The sequence below is a fragment of the Vidua macroura genome, chromosome 16 (genome assembly GCF_024509145.1).
Source record: "Vidua macroura isolate BioBank_ID:100142 chromosome 16, ASM2450914v1, whole genome shotgun sequence".
NCBI classification, from domain to species: domain Eukaryota; kingdom Metazoa; phylum Chordata; class Aves; order Passeriformes; family Viduidae; genus Vidua; species Vidua macroura.
The window spans coordinates 413728-435724 of NC_071586.1; the positions used below are offsets into that span (position 1 = coordinate 413728).

The following is a 21997-nucleotide window of genomic DNA, read 5'->3' on the forward strand; positions in this document are numbered from 1 at the left end:
GAAACAGTGTCCTTAAGGGGAGAGGAGCAGCACACCCAACAGACCATCTCACAATCATCAGTGCCCCAGTGATGGCCAACAAAGGCTACACATTGCCCTGCTGATAGAGAAAGGATGCTCCTTCAAAGAGTCAGGACACTAGCATTCCCTTCCATCATGACAGTTGGACTTGCTGATCTTAAAAGTCTCTTCCAAACTTAATGACTCTATGGCCTGAAACCTCCAAGCCATGCTGCCAGGCTCCTCCCTTTCAGGAGGTCTCTGACCAGTTAAATGTGTCACAAGCCAATAAATGAGGCTGATGTTGTTTGATTTTGTGTTACTGATGGGAAGAAGTGGGCATAAACCGCATTTGTTTTTCATACTAAATGACTGTTAAAGTTCTCAGGGTATAAATGAAATAACTAATGTTCCAGCCCAATTATAACAAAGGAAATGTTTTTAAAAAGAACTGGACTCTGGTTTAGGGTACTTTTGGTTTAGGGTACTTTTCAATTTTAGTACTTTTATGCAGAGGAATGTCCCTCCATTGACTTTGGTGGAGATATGCAGAACATTAATTTGGTCTGTGCCTACAATTATCATACAAACAAAACATGCACATGGTACCTCTAAATTAAATAGCTAATGACTAAGGTCCTCAGTTAATGCCTAAAGTGACCTTCCACTCAGCCAGTCCAGAGCACGGTCCCTACCTGCTTGTACTTGGCTGGGAGGCTCCAGCCACAGGCCTGCAACCGCCCATCATCATTCCGCACGTGCTCCCGGACCTGCCGGTACTGCTCTCGCTTCTGCTCACGGCGTGCTGAGGACGTGCAGTCACTGAGGAGAGAAGCACAGTGTCACCCAGCTGATGGTTAAAGAGAGGAGCTGAGGGTGAAGGAAATGTGGCCAGTATCAGGGAGGGCACACACAGCAAACCAAATTCAGCTGTGAAAAGAGATGTCGGGAGTCAGACAGAAAAATTCCATTGAGAAGCAGACACAGGCAGTTCTGACCTGTCACCTGAGCAATTTGGCAAGCCAAGCCATTGTCATCACCTCTTATGATGTTCCAAGACCCGTCCAGAAACAGGGAATAATCCTTCTCTAAAACCTGTCTAGGAGATCACACCAATTTTTGCTGAGCTGTTACAATTTACTAATCTAATGTCTCCATCAGGAAGGCACTTTCAGTTCTTTCCCTCCTCATTATAGTCAACTATGGATTTTTCTGTCCATTTTTAAGCTTTGTCTGCTGACAAGGAAAATGTGCAGTAACTTCTGGGTCCAACATAAAAACTCCAGCTTTGCACTGGCAAAGGTTAAACCAAAAATTGATGCATGAGCTTTTAGACATGTTTTAATATAAACAAATGCTGTTTGTCAGCTCCAGCTCTCAAAAGGTTTTTTAAGGTATCAGTCTGAGGTAAAAGCAACATCAGCAGAAAAATTTAATCCTGTGGACGCCCCCATTATGTAAAACACTGCTGAGAAGTACTCAGACACCACAGCATGACTGTGAGATGTCATCAGAGAAAAAGATGGAATACGGGCAGTGGGTATCTAAAAAGTTTAAGTTTACCCTTCTACAAGATCCAGTGTCTTTTCAACAAATCCTTTTTATTGTGGAAGTTATTCTACTTTACCACCACATTCTCCAAAATCCTTTCACAAAAACATACCCCATGTGAAACTAAACAATCTTTGCAATGGCAGAACACATTGTGAAGTCATGTAAATCACTGAAGAGTTTGGGTAAGACTGTAGTAGCAATACCCAGAGGCTCAATTTTAGCATGGTTAAGATTAAAACCAAGTACTGGAACTTTAATGTGCTGTGGAGAGCACTCTTATCTTCACTTAAACCCCTTGTCAAAAGGGTTGTGCAGACATGTCATCCCTTTGTCCTGATGCTGCCATCACATCACATTCCACCACAAAAACCCTCCTTCATTCCATCCCGGTCTGCAAATACAAGTGCAGAACTACCGTGAGGCCACCTTGAGCTCCTGTGGTCCCTGCTGAGATGATCCATCATGACCTGAAAAGCCATGGATACTGTATATTTGGGAGGACAAGGTTTGCTGAACCCATCCATAGAGTAACTGATGAGTGAAAGCTCAGGAAGATAAACCACAGAGAACAGAGACATACTAACATCACACAGACTGTTTCCAAAGTGGAAAACAGCTTATTTCAAACACTGATGGTATTTGGGAGAGCTGCAGGGGAGCCTTGCTTGGCACACAGCCCTGCAACTCACTCGTCAGGGAAGAACTCGAGGGTGCGGCTGCCGGAGGAGATCTGACACATGGTGTGGCTGCGCCGCTGGCTGAACCCCGCCGTGGTGGGAGACTTGTAGTGGATATTCACAGAGGGGTAGGTCCTCTTTGCTGGGGGAGGACTGGAGGAAGAGCTGAACAGACGGCTGAAGCTAGGGACAGAAAAAGGGTAACAAGTAAGAGAAAAGGTGCCTGTAACAAGTAAGTAAAGGTAACAAGTAAGAGAAAAGGTGGGGAGACAGGCCCCATAGATACACAAAAGGGGAAGCAAGAGGTTGGGATCAAAGGCTGTAAGCCTGTAACAAAAACTGCTCTACTTCAAACTCAGACCTACATCCTTGGTTTGATTGGCATAAGATGTTTTTAGCTTCCAGAAATAGGCACCTCCTGAAAACAGCCCTTTATTACAACTGACTGTGAGTATCTCCTCCTAAACCAGGACAGAGAGTATGAAAGTTTCCATTCCAGGATACTCATGAATTTTTTCAGCTTGTGAAACAAAATCAACGTGCATGGTCAGATCTGATTTTAACTTCACTAAGGACAAAGGAAGCCCTTGAAGGCAAAAGGGTTAAGCCAACAACACTTCTATATAACATTAATGTCAGTCTACTAAGTTGTTGTCTGAAGTAGAAATGGCAACACTCCTCATTTTCTTAATCATGCACGAGCCACCAAAGAACTTACAACTGCCAAATGGTGGATTTCTTCTTCTCCTGCACGGATGGGTGCTCACGGGAAGCTCTATGGACAAACACAGCAGAACCAAATTAATTTCTGCATCTCTGCCAAGCATCAGGTCATTTTCATCAAGGAAGCCATGTTGAAAGTCAGAATTCATTCTAATGTATTTCAAAAGACATCAGGGAAAGGGACATGCCCTGGTCTTCAATGCAAGCACACCCAACCACTTTAAGTATCAAGGCTGATGTAAAAGGCAAGTAAGTGTGTTTAATGTGATTATCAACTCTCTGTAACACTGTCTGCCACAGACAGTGTGGGAACTACAGAACCTAGCATTAGAGTCACTTCAAGCTATAGCCTTTAGAACTCATCAACCAGCAGCAATACTCCTCCCTAGAGCTTCTCCCAGATTAATAAGCACACAAGAAACAAGCAAGACAAACAACTGTCCAGTGTCTCCAATTAATGGCAGCAACATGAGATTTGCAGCGGAGGTTCAGGAACAAGAGAGGAAGAATTGGTATTAGGAGAGAAGCATCTACAGTCTGGAAAACTCCCAGTACTTCTCATCCCTGTGTCGGTAGGGGTTGCATTGACCACAAGGTAAAACATGAACAGGTTCTGTCCTAAACAGGAATGTTACCCAACACCCAGCCTCACCTGATCATCTCTGTCCACCTGACAGCCTCTTGGAGCTCCATCAGCCTCTCCTTGTACTGGTTGCGCTCCATCAGGACCCGGGCCATCTCCACACGGGTGAAGCGCCGGCGCTGGGCAATGGGAATGTTGTCCTGCAGAGGGGAGGAGCACTGCTTCAGCCAACAAAAGATGGAATGGGATTGAGGTTAGTACCAGGCAAGTCAGGGGACAGACACGTATTTGTTAGTTCTTCTCCTGCCCTGTTTGATTTCACCCCCATTTCTCCATATGAGGAGCTAATTCAGACACTGAGCTCCAAACCATAGCCATGGACCTCTGGCTGTTCAGCAAACCCAGAGAAACAAGAATGACAATCACCACAAACTTGGACATGTAGCTCTCACATACACAGACCCCAGTGTGGGACTACTGTCAGCAAGGTGCTTTGATAGTCTGCAAGGAATGGTAAGAATTGACAGTGGTCTGTTGGTCCAGAAATTTGGAAACCAAAGATTTAATTCAGTAGCAAAGCCAGTCACAAGCAGCAGGTAGCACCACATAATGCCATCTGCCCCCTCAGGAGGACTGCAAGGAGGTGTTCTATTAGTACAGATGGATAAAGGTAGGATACAGGAAAGTGAGGAAACGCCTTTTCCTCTTTGGTGACATAAACTGACCTTCCAATGAGGGCATAGGCAGCTTTGGGTTGGGAACAAAATGAGTGAAAGTCTGTTTCATCTCTTTTGAAGAGTGGAAAATGAGAACAACATGACTAAAAAAATATCTGCCCAAAATAAAGACTGCAAGGGTTTTGGGAACTCATTACTAGGAGGTGGCACAGGGTTGTGCTAGACTGTGGCAATTCCCAAGCTCAGCCTGGCTGGTAAGTGCTGCTGAGAGCTGGAACAGCACAAATTAACCAAGTCCCTCTCTAGCTTCCCTGGACTTTGAATCAAATCTGTATGACTAGTCAAAACAAGAATTGTATAAACAAAAAGGAATTTATCATTTATTTTTTAACTTATAAAAGAAACCAGACCTCTTCTGTCCATTCAGATGAAAACAAATCCAACTCTCTTCAGCAGCTCATGAGCACAACTTGAAAATGTTCCCATCTACCTAAATTCTCAACAGATCAAGTTCACTCCAAGTAAGTCAAGAGATCTAGACTAAAACCAAACCTGCTCTGATACCTTGTGTAAGAAAGAAAAGAGTAACATGACATAAATAAATGTATTGAATTCCCTGTCCTAGCAGGGACATTTACAAAGAAAATCTTGTTACTGCTTGATTTGCCTTTTTTTTTCCCCGCTACAGTTGGTCTTTGTTGAACAGCTTCTATCCCAGCCAAAACAGTTTCAAGAGCTGTCCTAGAAGAACAGCCCACGAGACTTCTCTCCCTGTACGCTGTAACAGGCAATACTGGCTTATGGAAAAGTATTAACAAGAAAAACGCAGCACTAAGACATGGTGGTAGTCACTGTTGCAAAGCTGGCTGTGTAAGCTGGATTTCACTGCATGATGTCCTCACAGCTACATCTTCACTGCCTACAGGGGGACAGGCTCTTCTGGAGAAGCCTGACAGTCATAACACCCTGAGAGAATCCCCACTGCACACTAGATTCTAAATTAGGATGGTGTTGAGTAGGGCAGTGCTCTAGCACCCAGCCACGGAAACTACATCATGCACAGTGGTACTGCCACTGGGCCGGCTGCTCCTCTGTGCCAGATTCTGGTTTGAAAGTTGTATGAAGGGATTTCATGCTCATCAGCCACAACCCATTCACCACCCTTGCCCTCACTGCTAACAAAGGCACATCAATCTGTATCTTAGGACTCATATACATGAAGCAATACAGGTAAGTAAATCAACCCCCTTTCCCCGCAGGCATTTTAGTAATGTCATATACCAATTCTGTACAGAGATAGCTGCTTACATCCTCCACCTCCTCTTTGGGCTCTCGTCGGGCAACAATTGCTTCAGATTTCACTCTAGGAAACAGGAAGAAAGGGATCAAAACAGCAAGTGACACCATGGCTGGCTTTGGGAAGAGAACCAGCTATGAGAAGTCTGGCTGCATCCATCACCATGTGTACCAAGTGTACAAATGCTGAGATGCTCCTCTGGCATTTTCCTCTCCCTCTTCCAGCACATTACTCTGAACAGCTTCACTGACCTCACCCCTTTTTTTTTCAAACATTTGTTGTGAGCACCAAAATACTGACCACTGGAAGAATCCAGCCAGTTTCTGTTTCTGAACCAGCATCTGCATTCAAATATTTGATGAGAACTGAGCCATTTTCAAAAGGGAAAATGCTGGCTTAAATGCTTCTGCTGGACTTCTTCTGGTTTCAGTAGATTCTCTGATTCTTTGTGATTCAATACAGTGAAAAAAGCCCCTAAAGTGAAGAACAGTTTGCCAAAATGGTAAAGAACACCAAACCCTGATAAAAAATATTGGAAGTATTTAACTGAGTGCTTTCAGTTTCTTTGAACTCCTATTTTATGAGGCATTACAAAAGGCATTTTAAAAAATCTCCCTGCTTGCAAAACTACTTTCATTTCAGACATTGTTCACAATAAAGAGACCAGTCTGTGTTATTCTTGGTGATTCTGAGCTCAGACTACAGAACCTTCTAGATTCCAGCTGGAGAACAAACCCTGTCCTCTGCCCTGAGCACCTGCAGTCATGCACAGCCAGCCACAATGGAACGGTTCTACTCTGAGCTCCAGGAGGCAGCTTTGTGTGTATGGATGTGAAACCATCCCAGGCTTTGCTGGGCAGTTGGGCTTTAGTCTCTCTAGTTTGAAAGGAAGATTAAAAGTGGCATGTTCCTGTATCAGACTTTAGAATCTCTTCTACCTCTTCTTACTCTTAACATGAGCAATGAAACAATTACCAATATAAGCATTTAAATATTTCTTGTGCAACTCTGTATGAGCTCTTTCAGTAAATGAATGGGCATTCACTTCTCTCAGAGTTATCCTGGCTGCTAGGAGGATCAAGTTCCTGGCAGTTTCCTTCAAAACTACTGGTCTTGAAACTCCCCTTCTTTGGGTGGTTTTGGTTGTTGTTGTTGGTTGGTTGGCTCTTAATTGCAAATTTACACCCTTAATGCTCCACTCCAGGGAGCCTGGGTTCGGAGCTGCTGCTTCAGAATCCTAATCCTGCCTTCTTGTGCTCTCTAAAGTACCTTTGAATGCCAATGCTAATCCTACAACTGAAACAGAGTAAAACAGAAAAGCTGGGTTTACCACTCTTCACACCCAGTTCCTTGGGGCAGGGGGGCAATCACTCACCTCTTTAGCTCCTCTTCCAACTCCTTGACTCTGGTTTCTATTTTGGCTTTGGCCTGCTTTGTTGCTTCCAATTCTCCCTTCAGCACCTCCTGCTCGCCAGACAGCTGGTCCACCTTGGCAATCAAATCATTCTTCACAATGTTCAAAGCATTTCTTAAAGGTGTGAAAGGGACAATAAGCAAAAATGCCCAGAACTAGCAGTTGTCCATAAAAGAGACCTTTAACTAAAGTCACAGACACTTGTAGGAGAGTTGAAACAAGTGTGTTTAACAATTCAGTCCAGCTATGACTCAAGGGAAATTAAACTTTGGGGAGATGGAGCTCCAGAAGGATAGAGAAGTCACCATAATTGTTCAGGATGAGGTTTTCTCCATTCATGTATCCTGACTAACAAACCAACCTCTCCTTCGGAAGATGGCAGAACACTGAAGAAGGCATGTGTAGAGCAACCTATCTATTTTTGACAGAATGAAAGTCTGAAATACACCTTTCAGAATTGCTGTCATCTGCAATTGAGGATAACTGCAGGTGATGGCAATAGAAATATGCATTTCCAATCAGCTCCAAAACATCTTAAATTTATAAAATCAGTAGCTTCCCATCACAGTAGGTTCTCCAGCTCTCCCCTGGGAGTACTTGGCCTTCCTCTTCCCAGCTCCTCAAGTTTAATAGCTGGTTTGCCAGCTTTTCTCAAAAATCAACTCCATTACATTGTCTGCTTCTCCTCCATCAACTACGAAATATTTAAGAACTCAACAGTGACAATTCTTTTTTTCCTAATAACAAACCTTGCAAATAAAACCTTATTATCAGCAACATCCTCACAGAGGCTCAGACCAACACATCAATTCCTACTGAAGTTAATTTAAAGCTTGCAACTGATCTCAGATGGCATCAGGCCCTACCAGCATATGCCTAGAGGCTTTATCTAAGTGTCTGCAGAAAGGAAACAGCTCAGGAGAGCAATTCTTCTTCTACAAGTGAAGGAACAAGTATTCAGGACAACCAGTTAGATAACAAAATGAGGCAGGAGTTTTGGCCAAGACCTACTCCAATGTGACACCTTGTTTATAACCAGGCAGGTAGATCAGAGCATGCAACAGTTCCTTACTTGGTCTCCAGCAGCTGAGAGTTCTCCAACAGCAGATTGCCCACTTCTTTGCCCATTCCTGAAAAGAAAGGCCAGGCAGTTTTCACGTTCTCTCCTAGAAACATGCAGCTTTTGTGGCACTGCCTAACTTATGCTTGAGGAAAAGAAATCACTTTTGTTAGGCTTCCCTAGATTCCTGTGTCCTGTGTGGAAAGTGGAGTGTCTCTACCTGAATGACCAAACAGCACCAGCAAAGACACCCATGTGTCCTGTAGAGAATCCAAACTCAGATCTAGCTTCTCACCCCAACCTTCACAGACCTCTTTGAGAGGGACAGAGGGGAGATCTCCACTAATATCAGTCGGGGAAGTCAAGGCAATAACTCCTGGTTCAGCCATGAGCTAGTACAAACATTTTTTATCATTCCTCATACAGAATGAAGGTAGAGTTTACGGGTTTTTCACAAAGGATAGCAGAACACTGTCCAAGTTGCTGTCCTGCACACTAGTGATTTCCTTCCTTTGTTAGTATAAGCCAAATTTTCTGTTTGCATGATTTGGGATCATGGTTGTGACGAGTTTTATGCAGATGAAAGGCTTCCCCATTATTGACCTTCTGCTCAAGCAATTTTAATAGGACTGCAGATTGTCCCTTGCTATATCTAGCTCTAACAGCTTTCTCACAGGTGTTTAAAATGTGAAGTCTCAGTTCCACCACTTCAGACCCACATTCAACATTACAGCAGACACTCTGCACTTGCACTTGGGCATCCATGTACATCTACAGTTTGCAGACTGGGGCTAAGAGTGAAGGTTGAAATCAGTATTTCATAAAACCAATGAAATTTAGGGACCAAAAGCACATCTGGATTGTTTCCCGCTGCCAGGGACTTGCTGAATCCCAGGGTCTCTGTCTTATAGTGAGGAACAGAGGCCACCTGAGAGCTGAAGGCAGAGAGGCCTCTCCCTGTTGGAGGACAGTGCTGAGGGGTGCAGCTTGTATCTCACCACAGGTCCCAATCAGTATTTGTTCTGCCCTCTGAACTCTCTCTTCCTTCATAGCAAAGACATCAACAGTCTTCATGATACATCATTTGCTGAATAATTTGTATTTGCAGAAAATAAAAACAACACAAACTTGAATTAAATGGAAGTTAGAGGAACGTGGCAGCGCATGAGAAGTGAGAAAACAGCAAAACACTCAGACACACAGATCCTCTTCCCACAGTTAAATGGGATGAATTTATGATGACAAAAGCAAATTCCCAGCAAGAATGAATAAGAAGCAGCATTTTCAAGGAACTTTTAAAAAATCTGTGGCAGATAATCACTTTGATGTTTCAGGCCAATGTGTTCCCAAGAATATTCCAACAGCACAAAAGTGGGAAACACTAATTTCAGTGCAAACTACAGTGTATTTTGGGTTGGTAAGGTGGAGGATCTATAGCCCTTTTTTTTTTTTGTGACATGCTGCATATTGGTCAGAAGACCCAGAAGTCTTCTGTTTATTGAATTTTTTTCTTACTTATTTTTAGTGATTCTACAAATAATCAATTAAATCTTTAGCCTGTAAGGCAGTACATTGGCACAAGAACATTAAAGGAGCTGAAGAACATCAAGGGACGAGCTCATCCTCATCTTTTTTTGGATTAAATCTTTTTCCTTCATATTCTTGAGTCATATATCCCTCTCTGCAGCTGTTTTTGGGAGAGAAAAATTCTGGGGAAAAGGGTGAACTATCATGCCAGAACTAAAGGCCACACAGCATTCCGTCAGTATCCTTCACCACAGCTTCTACTTGTGTGTGATGCAGTGACAGCCCAATGCCTTAGCTATCTAGAGGTCAGAAAGGCTCCTCTGTCAAAAAAGAACAAGAGGAAGCCTCCCAGAGCCATGGAATGGCACCATGAGATCATCTTGCACAGGTTGTAATGGAACAGCTCTGCTCATGGGAAGAAAACTTTCAGTTTTCAATCCTTTGGGGTGTGGAACAAAGGGAGGTGAGGTCTGGGCAAAGCCCTGTCCAGCAGAGCACCTACACCATATTCCTCCCACAGCCAGGCAAAGTGTGAAGCATCAAAGTGGATAATCAACTACAATGAAACAGACCAGAATCCCCAAACCACCTCTACAGAGCAGCTGGATCCTGCTTCTTGGAGAGGTGCTGCCATCACCACAAAAAAACCAAACCAAGGTAATGCAAGACATATGGATGGATGATGAGTGGATAAAAGGAAAGCAGAAAAAAATGGAAAAGAGAAGAGAAGAAGAGAAGAGAAGAGAAGAGAAGAGAAGAGAAGAGAAGAGAAGAGAAGAGAAGAGAAGAGAAGAGAAGAGAAGAGAAGAGAAGAGAAGAGAAGAGAAGAGTAAAAAGGCCTTTGCCTTACCAAAGAAATCATCCCGTACTATGAGAGCCATCCCATACGAGAAAGGGAACAGAAAGAGATGGGGACAAAGGGGAAGAAAGGAAGAGAAAAACAGCAGCCATTAAGTACCAGTCTGTAAACAGCAAACAAAGCAGCTCGTCAGCACATGTATAGTGTGTGGTGCCAGTACACATGATGCTTGGTAGAAAGTTATCTCATTCTGCTGCAGCCTGACCTAACAGGTACTTTAGAGTGTCACAGAACAGTTTGGGTTGAAAGAGACCTTTAAAATTCATCCATTTCCAGTCCCCTGCCATGGGCAGGGACACCTCCCACTAGACCACGCTTCTCTAAGCCCCACCCAACCTGGCCTTGAACATGCCCAGGGATGAAGCAGTCCCAGTTTCTCTGGGCAACCTGTGCCAGGGCCTTACCACTCTAATTGCAAAAAAAAAAAAAAAATTTCTTACATCTAATCTAAATCTCCCCTCTTTTGTTTAAACCATCACCCCTTGTCCTATCACAACAGATGTCAGGATAAGCTTGAGATGACCTCATCGGCTTCCTTCATCCTCATCATTTTCCCTGTATGATACATCCTTGAGTTTCCCATCACCACAAGAAAGGCAGGTCAATAGACATTATGAAGAGGGTGAAGAAAGGACAGTATCAGGGGGAAAAACACAAAAGTGGGGCTGAGTATCAAAGCTTTCATCTGGCCTAAAAAGGCCCAAATCCACCTCCGCACTGCAACAAACTCCAACCCAACTTCAGTGGGAGATTTCCTGAGGAATGTTCACACAAAATGTGGCTTACAGTAAAACCAGTTTCAGTGAAAAGAAGAGATGACGCTGTCCTTTCTTGGACGTCCTTATCATCACTGAGCAGTGCTGGGCACAGGGACATGGCAGAGCTTGGTGGCGCATGACCTGCTATTACAGCTGCCAGGTCATCACCTTAAATAAAAGGCAAATTTTACCCAGTTTTCACTGTAATCAAAAGAGGTTCCCTTGACTTGAACTGAAATTACATCAGGGCCCAAGTGTATTCTACAAGCAGCTGCAAACCTGATGGCAGAGCATGGCCCTAGGGCAGCGAGCAACCTCCCCCAGCATCAGACAGAGCCATCACTCAGCTCCTGAGACAGAAAGGCAAAGTTTCCACCAAAGACAGAGGCTTTGCCATTCTAACCCATCACAAAAGTATCTTTAATGCCACCACCACAATACCCGAAGAGGTTTGGTTTGCACCAGGTAACCCCCCACAGCCGCTGGCACATGGAGGGACTCCCCACAGCACAGGCCATGGAGAGGACAGTGGGACCCTCACTCAGTCTGTCCCCACCCAACCTCTGCTACAAGTACCCTTCCTGGCAGATAAAAAGCCCTTTGAGCCCCAAGACCTTGAGTGACAGGCTAGTGCAACACTGTGGAGCAAACCTGCCCACAGCCAAAGAAGAGAAAGCAGGTTGAAAGGTAGCAGGAATGTGAGCAGAGAAGGGACCTCCTGCTGCAGGGACCCATCAGTGTGAGGCAACCAAGCAAGGCAAGGTGGGAGAAGTCTGCAAAGCCAACTGTGTTTGGACAAGAGCAGGGGAGTATCACACGTGTATACCACATCATCCAACCTCAACCAGAAAAAAAGAAACAAGGAGAACTGAGCAGGAGATACACACCTGAGAACTCCCCTATGCGCCATGTCCAGCGAAGCACGGAGAGACAAGGGAAAAAGGAAGTGAAAAAGGATCCATCAGTGACTAAAACCAACAAAATCAAAATTTTGTTCAAAAAAAATTAACAATGATTCAGCCATTTCAATGTCAAAAGGCATGAAATAGTAAGGACAGGACCTGCCATAGCTGTTGATGGCATGACTCTACATATAGGACAGAAAAAAAACCCAAGGAAAGGTAACCCATGGTAAAATTGCAACCACACACCTCATCTATCCCCAGATTTCCAGATTTGGATCTGAGGCAATCGGATCTTCCTGGTCTGGGTAAACCTGTTTATGCAATGTCTTTATTTAGTCATCTACCATAAAATGCAGAACAGCTCATTCCCACTACCTCTCACTTCCCCTCACCTTGCAATTTTAACAGCTGTATCCTCTGACCATAACTGTGCTCTTCAGTGACACTTCAGCTTGCAAAAGACAACTGGTTGCATTTAAAACCTTTTTTTTTTGTACAGTGTAGCACTGGGACTTAGTTTGATAATCTCATTTCAACTTCTGTACACAACACTCTATATAAACTTACCACTATTAACACTGCATTTCTGTCTTTATCACAGACCCCCTGGTCTTTAATTTCCAAAGCAAATATAGTTGGTTATCCTTAACCTGAATCACAGAACAGTTTGGGTCAGAATGATCATCCAGTTCCACCCCCTGCCATGGGCAGGGACACTTTTCACTATCCCAGGGTGCTCCAAGTCCCCTCTAACCTGACCTTGGACACCTCTAGGGATGAGGCAGCCACAGCTTCTCCGGGCAATCAGCTCACCACCGTCACCACCCTCAGTAAAAGGACCTGTCCACTGAGCACACCCGAGCTGCTGTGATCATTTGTGTCTGGAAGCACCTGGGATAGGGAAGAGCAGGAAGGGGGATCTGGTAGAAGGGGGAGCTGAGAAAACAGGAGATGGGAGAACAGGAACCTACCCAGGATCACTTGTGATTAACAAGTGCATATGCAGAAAAACTGTCAGCTAGTACTCCCAAGTTTGTAGGAGAAATAAGGGAATTTGGTCCTCAATGCTCATTAGTAAATAATTGTTCTCACTCCACATTTTTCTCCAGAATACTTCCTATATAATCCCATGGATGTAAAGCAGTATTAGAGGCGGGAGGAAACCCACACGTCTTGTGGGTTTTATTTAAAATAATAAAACATGAAGAGTGCCAATTATGTACCAGGAATAAATGGGATTTTCCATTCCAGAATCAGACTTGCCTGCCAGCCAGTGCTCAAGGATAATTTCTACAAGTCCTGTTCTTAAGGTACTCTTTAATGAAATTTCTCTTTCTTTAAGGAACTGAGACCAAAAAAAAGAGAATATTCTTCACAGATTGACTGCCAAGTTTTGAGAGACTGGAGGAAGTACTAAGTCTTCACTTAAGTGAGCTTAGAGTCATTCATGAATTTGATTTACAGAAAGAAGCAAGCTCCAAATATGACCTAGAGAGAACTCTTTCAGTTTGTGGATCTTGTTCCTTACATCTTGTTCATAAAGCACTATTTCCTCTGTGTCTCTTCAGACGTAAAGGTACAGCACAAAGAGAAAACATTCTAACTAACAAAAAAGGCAAAATTTTGGATTATGTTGACAGATTTTTGTCAGCCCTAAGATCTAGCCCATTGCGTCCATCTTTACCAGACTTTCTTTTGTGCTTTCTATTGTGCAAAGACAAAAAAGTACCAGTCTCATTTGTTGTTGAGAGACATGACCCCTGAGATCTCTCTGTGCTCATTCCCTTTGTACAACCAGCAATGTTTGTGTTCATTTTAAAAACACTCTTACGTCCCAAAGTCAGTGGCTAGAACTCAGCAAAAGGATTAATTAGATCAATGTTGATCACAAAAAAAGGCACAGAACTACCAGGTTTCATCACAGTCCATCTCCCAGATTTGAAAAGGAACCCATCTTCCTATTTTGCTGGCTCACCATGGGATCACCTGAAAGGGCTCTGTAGCTCTGCTCAGGCCTGAAAATGGTCCCAGCACAGAAATGCCTTCCTTGTAAGCCATGCTGCTGTCTTCAGAAACTACACTGTGATCTTCAGGGCCCACACTTAGATGGGCACTGTTCAACAAAGTCTTTGTACATTTCATTGTAAGTGGTAACTCCCTATCAACAGACATCTCACCACACTGAAGTCTTTGGGCAGCCTTATAGCAGGAAGAGGTATCTTTGACCTCATCCGAGACTGTAGTGAACAACCATGCAAGATTTGGGCAACAAAAAGCTTTAGCCCTTTGAAAACAACAGTCTGCATTTCTTGCTGATCACTGGGTCAGGCTACAGAGTAATCCCAAGGGGAAGTGGATTTCCAGAAGGCAGGCTTCCATAGTGGGAAGCACATTGTCTGAAGCTGTTCATACACCAAGTAAGTAATTTTCAAGAATAGTAACTCTTCCAAGCCAATAATATCTGATACCCCAGCCATTTTGGGGGGAGAAGGAAAGCAGCAGTTGGCACAGTGATTAGCAGACAGAGCTGCAGAATCAACCAAATACTCCTTGATGAGGAAGGAGTGGGCACGAGGACCAAGATAAAACAGATAGTCAACGGCAAGATTATCCATGGTTTTAGTGTTTTGATTCTGCTAGGAAGAGAGCTCCTGATAATGTATGAAGCTGGCTAACTAAAATTCATTCCACAGATTTAACCATCACATGTAGTTCCTACTGGCAAGATTCCCTTTAAGCAGGAGTCCCAGCCCTTCTGCAAATGGCTACTGGCATCCAGGGGATTCTCAAACCTGGAAATCTTGCTTTTCTTTTAAAATTCTTAATTTTGTAAATATCTGCACAGACTGGCTCCCACTGCAGGCACAGAAAGCCTGTGTGTTCATCCTGAGTCTTCTGCAGATTTTTTTTATTCTGGCAATCTTGAGTTGAAGGTGAAACAAAAAATTATTTTATGCTTTAGGCATGAGGGCTCTCATACATGCTGCATGATTAAAAAAAAAAAACAACCCAAACCTACTCATATCAAAAAGCTATTGCCAGCATTCTCATGATGGTCTTTTTCATGTTCTTAATTCCAGTCACACTATTGGCTATAATAGTACAATTTCACAGACACTTGTCTTTCATCAAACAAGACGTAATTCATTAACTCTTTTCCAGTTTTTAGTCCACATCTTCAAGGTTAAGTTTTTGTTTAATAGGGCAAAATCTATCCCCCCCACAGAAACATTGCTTTTTAAGGGTCCTGATACAAGATATATCAAAGGTGATACAAGTACCTTTGTAATCTGGGCAAAGGTGAGCTGCTAAAGGTCCATATGACACATTTTAGCTTATCCTATTCTGGACACATACACAGAACTAAACTTACAAGATTATCCATCAGCAGATCTATATCAGTAATCACTAGAAAGGAAATGTTCGCTTTCAGATCAGATCTTGCCACTAAGTACATGTAACACCTCGTTTCTGGAGTCCTCATGTGTCCTAAGGCTCCTTAAAGCAAGCAGGAACATGAAAAATGAGCTACACTGTTATAAACTCTATCAGCTGCCCATGTCACCCAAGTATTCAAAGACCACTTGTACTGCCCTGATGCAAGAAAACAGCAGGAATTAAGAACATGTCTAAATTCTGTCAAAAAACAATTTTTAGATATTCAGGAATCGAATAGAAAAAGTATGGAGAGGGCTCAGAGTGCTCCCTGAGGCAAAGCTGCTTCTCTGACTGCTGCAGGGCCCCAGCCAGGAGCATAGAACATAGCCTGGCTACAGGTATTACAAACACCTTCAAAATCAGATTAAAAAGCGAATTATTACATCTCTTAGGCTGACTGCAAAACAGTAAATACTGCATTATAGACTATAATATTTCCACATCATTTAAACATCAAAAACTTAATCAAATTAATTGCTTTCTTACAAATTTCAAACTATTTTTTTCTCTCAGTATAAAATTATTGGGAGAGGAATTTTCAGCCAGAAGCTGAAGAAGAAAATTTTGTCTCCAAATTATTTTTGTGGGAGAATACTGTAGAAAAATAACTTATGCACTAAAGACAACCCAAATAAAAGTTATCCAACAGCTGAGATTATTTTCTAAATAATCATTACTGTACTGCAGGTACATGCTTCTATCACATATATCTCAATTTCCATGCATTCTTAAAAAAGCTAAACATCCAAGTTCTGAAAGAAAAAGAGAATTTAAATGTTTCTAGAAGCTTAATATAGAGTCATAATACCAGAGAAAACAGAATGGTTCTAAAAGGTTTTACCTAGCAGATCTGCTCCTTCATCAACATCTCCAATGACCTCAGACCCTGCTGTGGAAAGTTCATGGTACAGGGAGTCTGTGTTGATGCCAAATGCTTTGTTCACAATCCCCTGTGTTGGGCTGTTGTTGGAAGCAAAAAAACCAGAAGGAATCTTGTTACTTGGCAACATTTAAACTCAAACATTTATCTTTGAAATAGTCTTGAAAGTCTGCATCTCAGACTATTGCAATCAAAACCCATCTGTTCATCATTGGCTGAATCAGGGAACACACTTAGTAAAGAAAACAGCATGTGTTATTCCCCATATCACAGAATTATGGAATGATTCGGGTTGGAAGGGTCCTTAAAGACCACCTTGTTTCAACCCCCTGCCATGGGTAGGGACACCTTCAACTATCCCAAGTTGCTCTAAGCCCCATCCAACCTGGCCTTCCAGCCAAGGCTGCTCTGGGCAACTGGTGCCAGGGCCTCCCCAGCCTCATGGATAAGATTTTTTTCCCAATATCTCATTTAACCTTGCCCTCTCACAGTGGGAAACCAGTCCCCCTTGTCCTGTCCCTCCAGGCCTTTGTCCAAAGTCCAGCTTTCCTGGAGCCCCCTTAGGCCCTGGAAAGGACTCTGAGGTCTCTCTGGAGCCTTCTCTTCTCCAAGTGAAACCCCCCAGCTCTCCCAGCCTGGCTCCAGAGCAGAGGGGCTCCAGTCCTTGGAGCATGTCCATGGCCTCCTCTGCTCCAACAGCTTCATGTCCTTCTTATGCTGAGGACACATCTATCATCCACAACCTCAAAGCTCACCCAGATGATTTACCCTGAAGTCACACAAGTTAAGGACTATTCAGTATTTCAAGGAAAAAATTCAACTTGCAGAAGAGCTCAGCTTTGACCTGTCAGATTCTGCAAGGATTCCCATGCTCTGATCAGTCTAGATAGAAACCTCAGACAGCAGTAAGACCAAATAAGAAATTTGATGCTGAAAACAGCAAAGGCCTTTTTACTTGGCAAACCAGTAAGTGCAATCAGTCTGAAGGGTCCATTTCCCTTTGGGTAAGACTACGTATTGAAAAGCATTTCTTCACATGTCCCCAAATGTTTTTAATTAAAGGTAAATCAAAGTCAATAGTTTTTAGTCATATCAGATGATGGCACATTTCCACCTCTCAGTGTCTTTGATACCATCAAGAATCTTCTTGTATTTCTTGAGAGCCTCATAGCTCAAAGCAGCAAAGAGCTGTTACAGGATGTGCAGGTGAGGCAACCTCTGGGATTGTGGCCGTCTACTCTAAAAAATGGTCTTAATGTGGGTTAAAACACTTTGCAATGCCCTGCCTTGTATGAGTAACATCAACCAGCATGAACAGCAGCTGTGCAGTTTCTCCAGCAATCTATCAGAAAGGTCAGCACCAAATGAGATATCTCAAGTTCTATGGCTTCATTATCACATAAATAATCCTAGTGATTATAAATGGAGTGTAGTAGCTGCCTCAGATGTTGCAGCGACAGCACATTGCAAAGAAGAGGAAAAAAAAGTGGGTTTTTCAATTACAGAAAAATTCCAGCTACCCAGACATATGAGAGCACTGAGGAAGTACAAATGGTGCCATGATGGCACTGCAATTAATCAGTTCACACAATCCAATGGTCAGCACAAATGACAAGAGAAACCAGCACTCAGTCTGACCTGGAGACCTAATTCAGACTGAACTTTCCTGTTCAACATTCAGCTTTCAGAGCTATATGTATCATGAAAGCACTCTGCTTTCAGAGCAGCACACACACTGTCAGCAGTCCAAGTCAGGCTGTCTGTCCTGTAGCTCTCAGTCTCACCACCTGGAGTAGAGATTCCTGCCTGAAGAGCTACGGTGCATCAATCCTTTCTGTTTTCTTCTTTCTCCTGGATTTGACCAATTTTTTATCTGATCTCATCAGTCACTTTTGTCTTCCCCACACAGAGCGGTTTCAATTCCCTATATTCCTCCTGAGCCTAAAAACACTCCAGGTATCCTACATGTCCCAAGGGGAGCTTAACTGTGTGTGTCTTCCCAGCTGAGAAATGCAGGTGATATTGCTGCTCATACCCTTCTCAGTGGGGGTGCTCAACAGGGTGGGCAAATCCAGTCCAGATTGGGACCATTAGATAATCTTGCCTTCTCTCTGCCAGGGTACTATATTTTCTGCATATCTGTAAGACTCCGGGGAGTTTTTTTGCTGATATAGCGCCAAATTACCCACTGGAGAAGGGTAAAAGGTAAACTTTAGTAAAAACAAATGAAGGTACCTATGTCTCACAGCAATGTGGTGCCAAAATTAATAGCCTTTAGGAAGCCACCTATTTAGAACAAAATGGGTGATGGGTAGGGAGGAGAGCAGCAGAATAGTTTAGTAAAAGTCTGATGATTCTTCTGAAAACTGTGTTGAGGATTTGTAACCACTCCTCAGTGCCCTGATGGGTCACAATTGCTCTGACCAGCCTCACCTGGCAACCGCACCCACCCATTGGTCCCAGGGCTCCCTTTGACCTCAGGCCTATGCCTTCAGTTCTTTGCTAAGATACACCCGTCTTCAGTCCTGTCTCCTGCTGCTCATGGCTAGCACTGGGACTGAGTTCACACCCTTGCCTTGTCTGAGGCTGCTGACAGGGCTCACTTCCAGTGATCTAAGCCTCCCTGCTCAGAGCCTGTGGGACTGGGATTGCTGAGGTTACCTCTATTTGTCCTCCCTTGTGGGGTAGCCCTGTCTCTACTCCTCAAATACTTGAAAAAATTAGAACTGAAAGAAACTTGAGGTTTTAAAATGGAATTCAGAACTGAGCTCTTATTGGACAAATGCACCTTTTCCCTCTTCCTGACAGCTTAAGCCCATGTTCTCTTTGCTTGTCTTAAAGCTTCTGCTGCTCCATCATCTCTCCAAAATCCCTGACCAGTAAGGCAAATGAGCCCAGTCCTGGGTCAGCTGTACACATCCTCCTGCAGATCACCAGCAGGCATCAGCCTTTTGGAGAACACAAAGCAGGTCAGGACCTCTGATATCAGGCAGAATATATGGACTGTCTCAAATAGCTGCATTGTGAGCTCACTATGAGCCAAAGCACCCATCTGTCACTCCTCATGAAGCCAAGTGACAGAGCACACAGGGAAAAGTCACAATCAGTACCTGCTACCCGTGCGTTCCAGGCGGGGGTCCTGACACATATCCAGCTCTGGGGTAGAATCAATGATGTCCTGGACATCGGACCACTCATCACTGCTGCCCATCCCTAGGTAAGACAGTACATATGACATACAGGATCAGGACTTTCAGAGATTGGTATTTCTTGAAGGGACTTTTACAGCTTTGAATATTGAGATTTGAAAATTTCAAGGTACCATGTTCAAAGTCTTAAAATCAGAACAGAAAGTGGTTGAAGGTGGTCTCTCAATTCCAGAGCAGGAACACCATAAGCATTCCCCTTCCCACCCCCATTCCAAAGCATCACTTAAAGTCATTGCCCTGAATACTCACTAAAATTGCATAAGCAGAAATATTTTATCCATTGAAATAAATTCCAAAACTCCTTTGTTATCTGCCAATAAAAAACTCCTCCATCCCCAAATAGCATTAGCTGAGATTGAAGGCAACACAGTGATTTTCTGTACAGCTTCATAGAAATTACTATTGTTAGGAACTGGCACTATTTAGTTTTAACAGAAATAGGTTTTCAATACAAATTCTCAAGTCTACACTGGTTTAGATATGCATTACAGTGAAACTTGACTTCAAAACCGATAAACGAAATCTGGTTTGTGTGTAATCTACAACCTGAAGCCAATATTTAAAGAATAAGGAATTTCTTCCTCTTGTCAAGTCCTGTTTATTGGATACCAAACCCTTCAAAAGCTCAGACCTGCACTTACTCTGAACAAGCAACATGAACACAGTGTCTGTTCACACAAAGAATTCTGAAAGATTAAGAACCTAATGTGTGAATTACATTAATTCCTCAATTAACTTAGATGTGACATTTTTGACCTTTCCAGATGATCTCAGTAGCCAAATATACAAAGTCCATGATGACTGAAGTGTTCATTTCTTTCAGGCTGCCATTGTGCCAGCTGGCAGCAAACCCAGGCTGGAAAACAAAGTGTGATGTGGATCTGTTGCCAAAGCAGGCATCCACACCAAGCAGGTCTAACACAAACACAGCCTTCCTCAGCTTTATTTTACCAAGCTGGGAAGCTTTTCCTGCAAATACTCCTGAGTACCATTTTTGGTAGTTCAGCTCTAAGGCACAAGCATCACTGACAGACATTTTAATTACAGATGCATAAAACACATTATTAAAATTCAAGTATGTGCATTACATGTAAGCATGGAGAACTGATTTTGCATTAGGGGTGAGAAATAGCTGAAAGGTTGAATATGTAGAGCACATAAGGAAGCCATACCTAGCTGCTTTGAGCAAATTCCACAATATCACACTTCCACCAAGAAAGTGAAAAAAAAGCAGCTTCCACTTCACACTTGCACACACATAAAGAAGAGATGACTCTGACCCAAGGAAACTGTTGATAGTACATGAGCTTGTAAAGCAGCAACTGTAAAAATCAGGTTATTTATAGGGCATTCAAACTACTGACATCCATGCTTAGCTTTCCTGATACAAGTATTTAATGGTCTTGCCTTGGCCAGGATCACAGCCAGACCACAATCTAACAGCAGGCTGTTTAGAACCCATATGCTTCCATGGACAACTATCCTAGTCTCTGACAGATGGACATCTGTGACCCTGAGGGCCTCCTCAGGAAAATACAGACTGCGACTCAGTCATGGCAGTTCTCCTTCAGTGCTACAGCAAAAGATGTTATATGTTGGTTTATGGTCTTACTTCGTTAGGAACCAGCTTGTGAATGTCAGCAGAGGAATTTCTGCTTCAGTAATAACTTAGTTATAACTTCTGCTTCCCAACAAATAACTTGGGTAAAAAGATCATCAGCTGGTTCAGATGCCAACCTCAGAGACCTATGTTTACCCCTGTGCTCCTGCAGATCATCCTAATGACCTTCGATAAATCTTACGGTCCTTTTGTAATTTAAGTTCATGACATGTAGAACAGATCACTTCTCATTTCTCATGGCCACTTTAAGTCTCACAATCCAGGGTGAGACTGCTCAGACACTACATGGGCACAGCTGAAGGGCTTTTATCATGTTATTACATCATTTATTTTTTAACAGCCTGGTGGTAAAGCTTAGAGAATGGCTTTCCTGACAAGAAATCATTCCAATTACTAAAGGACTTTGGAAAATGGAGATAAAGCAGCTGTAACTTCCACAGATTTGGCTGTGTTCTTATATGAGAAAAAGGCTAAAAGAAATCAGCTCATTTAGCTGAGAAAAACAGCTGGATACAATTATTTTAAGCAAATCAGAGTGTGGGATAAGAGCACAGAGGGAAAATAATTATTTAATCTCACTGACAAATCTGGCATTTGAACAACTGGATATAAAATACTTACGAATAAATACAGAGAGAAAACTAAGTATAAGCTTTTCATTTTCATATTGATGAGATCCAGGAACAGCTTTCCAAAAGCTCAGCCTAAGACGTGACTTGAGTGCTCATGAAAGAGGTTCCAAGACATGAATGCATGTCACTGCAGGGAACTGAACTCAGTAACCTGTTCCCATTCTGTTAATTTGTGAAATTACT

At 43.0% G+C, this 21997-nt stretch overlaps 1 protein-coding gene across 30 annotated transcripts in view; it reads right to left on the minus strand.

The window, feature by feature from the left end:
* Positions 1-21997, minus strand: part of MAPK8IP3 (mitogen-activated protein kinase 8 interacting protein 3) — a 73121-nt gene that overhangs the window by 15800 nt on the left and 35324 nt on the right. For 11 of the 30 annotated variants that reach the window (XM_053991964.1, XM_053991958.1, XM_053991942.1 and 8 more), the window contains 11 exons: positions 19463-19565; positions 16314-16432; positions 12017-12028; positions 10363-10380; positions 7998-8055; positions 6887-7039; positions 5496-5577; positions 3607-3758; positions 2950-3006; positions 2244-2414; positions 696-822 (listed from right to left, as the gene is read on the minus strand). In XM_053991964.1, the coding sequence (XP_053847939.1) occupies positions 696-822; positions 2244-2414; positions 2950-3006; positions 3607-3758; positions 5496-5577; positions 6887-7039; positions 7998-8055; positions 10363-10380; positions 12017-12028; positions 16314-16432; positions 19463-19565 (1052 nt within the window). The remainder of the gene's footprint in view (positions 1-695; positions 823-2243; positions 2415-2949; positions 3007-3606; positions 3759-5495; positions 5578-6886; positions 7040-7997; positions 8056-10362; positions 10381-12016; positions 12029-16313; positions 16433-19462; positions 19566-21997) is intronic. The other 19 variants (XM_053991960.1, XM_053991947.1, XM_053991959.1 and 16 more) reach the window with 10 other exon arrangements.